At 64.8% G+C, this 1,556-nt stretch overlaps 1 protein-coding gene across 1 annotated transcript in view; it reads right to left on the minus strand.

Moving 5' to 3' along the window:
• CELSR2 (cadherin EGF LAG seven-pass G-type receptor 2) overlaps positions 1-1,556 on the minus strand; it is a 29,446-nt gene that overhangs the window by 19,454 nt on the left and 8,436 nt on the right. Inside the window, exons 7-8 of the mRNA XM_017735503.1 lie at positions 874-1,031; positions 195-430 (exon numbers count right to left, since the gene is read on the minus strand). Coding sequence (XP_017590992.1) covers positions 195-430; positions 874-1,031 — 394 coding nt within the window. The remainder of the gene's footprint in view (positions 1-194; positions 431-873; positions 1,032-1,556) is intronic.

A 1,556-nucleotide genomic window follows, 5' to 3' on the forward strand; every position in this document is an offset into this window, starting at 1 on the left:
CAGGGACATAGCCTTGTCCGTGCCACCCACTCCAGCTCAACAGCTGTGGCAGTCACTCACCCCCCACCCCACAACCAGGGCCCGTAATGCCCTACCACCGTGTCCCTGGACCCCCATCCAGCCCCATGAGCCTGGCACCCCCTCCCCACATTCAGGGGACACGGCCCCACTGCTCAGGTACCCCTTAACCCTACACCCCATCTCGCTCTGCTTGGAGGAGCACAGCCCCCCCGGCCTCTGCCCAGTCTCCCAGCGGCGGTGCCCACCGGGCAGGGTGCCGTTGTTGGCAATGAAGGCTGCCATGTCCACGGGCCGCTGGTCAATGTGGAGGTGCCGCATGCACCCCACGAAGTGCCGGCTGCGGATCGGGAAACTCTCGGGCAGTGTTGGGACCCCCCCCAGCAGCAGTGGCCCCGTCAGGTCCAGTGACCTGCAGAACCCACAATCACCTCAGGGGCTCAAGAGACCCCCGAGGGACCCCACAACCTACAGGGACCCTGAGGGAACCCCAAGGGACACCCAGCCACCCCCCGTCCCAAGGGAGTCACAAGGGAACCCCGAAGAACACCAACTCACCCCAAAACCCATGGGGACCTGAGGGACTGCCCAAAGGATGCTCCCTCATGGGGAACTCAACAGGCCCTCAAGGGACTCCCTGCCCCCACCAACGCATGGGGACCCCAAGAGAACCAACCTCAACCCATGGGGACCTCCAGTGACCCCCCATCCATAGGGACGCGTGATCTTCCAGGGGCCTCTCACCAGTGAGGATTCCAAAGGTACCTCACCCACAGGGACCATTCATCTCCAAGGGACCCCTCTAAGGGTACCTCAAGGGACCCCCACCCATGGGATCCCCAGGCCCCCCCTCACTTCTTGCTGCCAGTCTGGGTGCCCTGGGCAGCGCAGGAGTAGTTGCCGAGGCGGGGGCCGAAGCGCAGGGCCATGGCCGTGTCACAGTCATCCACAGTCACCACAGCCACCTTCTGCTCTGAGGGGCCCTGTGGGACCCCCGAGCGCCCCACCACCGGCTGGGGGGCCCCACATCAGGCGGGGGGCCCAGGACCCCCATCCCGCAGCCTTCCTCCCACTCCTCATCCTCCTCCTGCCCTCTGGCCCCTCAACCCTCACCGAGCTCCCACGTCCCTCCAGCCCGCCTGCCACCCACCCTTCAGCCCCCCTAAACCCTTCAATGGTCCTCTTCATCCCCCCAAGCCCCCGTCCTTTTGACCTCCTCTTCCTCCATCCCCCCATCCCAATTCCTTGGCGGTCCCCACAGGTGAGGGAGATAGGTGGGGTTTCTCGGGGGTCCAATGGGTGGGGAAGGGGGTGGGGTCCCCATGGATGAGGGCATCTTTTGAGGGTCCCTTGGAGTCCCCTAAATCTCCTCTCTACTCTCTTCACCCCTCCAACACCCCTGTCCCCCCCACTCCCCCCTCTCCTCTTCCTCTATCTCTCATCCCCATCCCTCGGGACACTCATGGGTGGGCACATCCCTTAGGGGTCCTTTAGGTCCCCCAAACCCTCTACCTGCTCCCCCCCATCTCTCCAGTCCC

The sequence above is a fragment of the Corvus brachyrhynchos genome, unplaced genomic scaffold, assembly GCF_000691975.1.
Source record: "Corvus brachyrhynchos isolate BGI_N302 unplaced genomic scaffold, ASM69197v1 scaffold555, whole genome shotgun sequence".
Lineage (NCBI taxonomy): Eukaryota > Metazoa > Chordata > Aves > Passeriformes > Corvidae > Corvus > Corvus brachyrhynchos.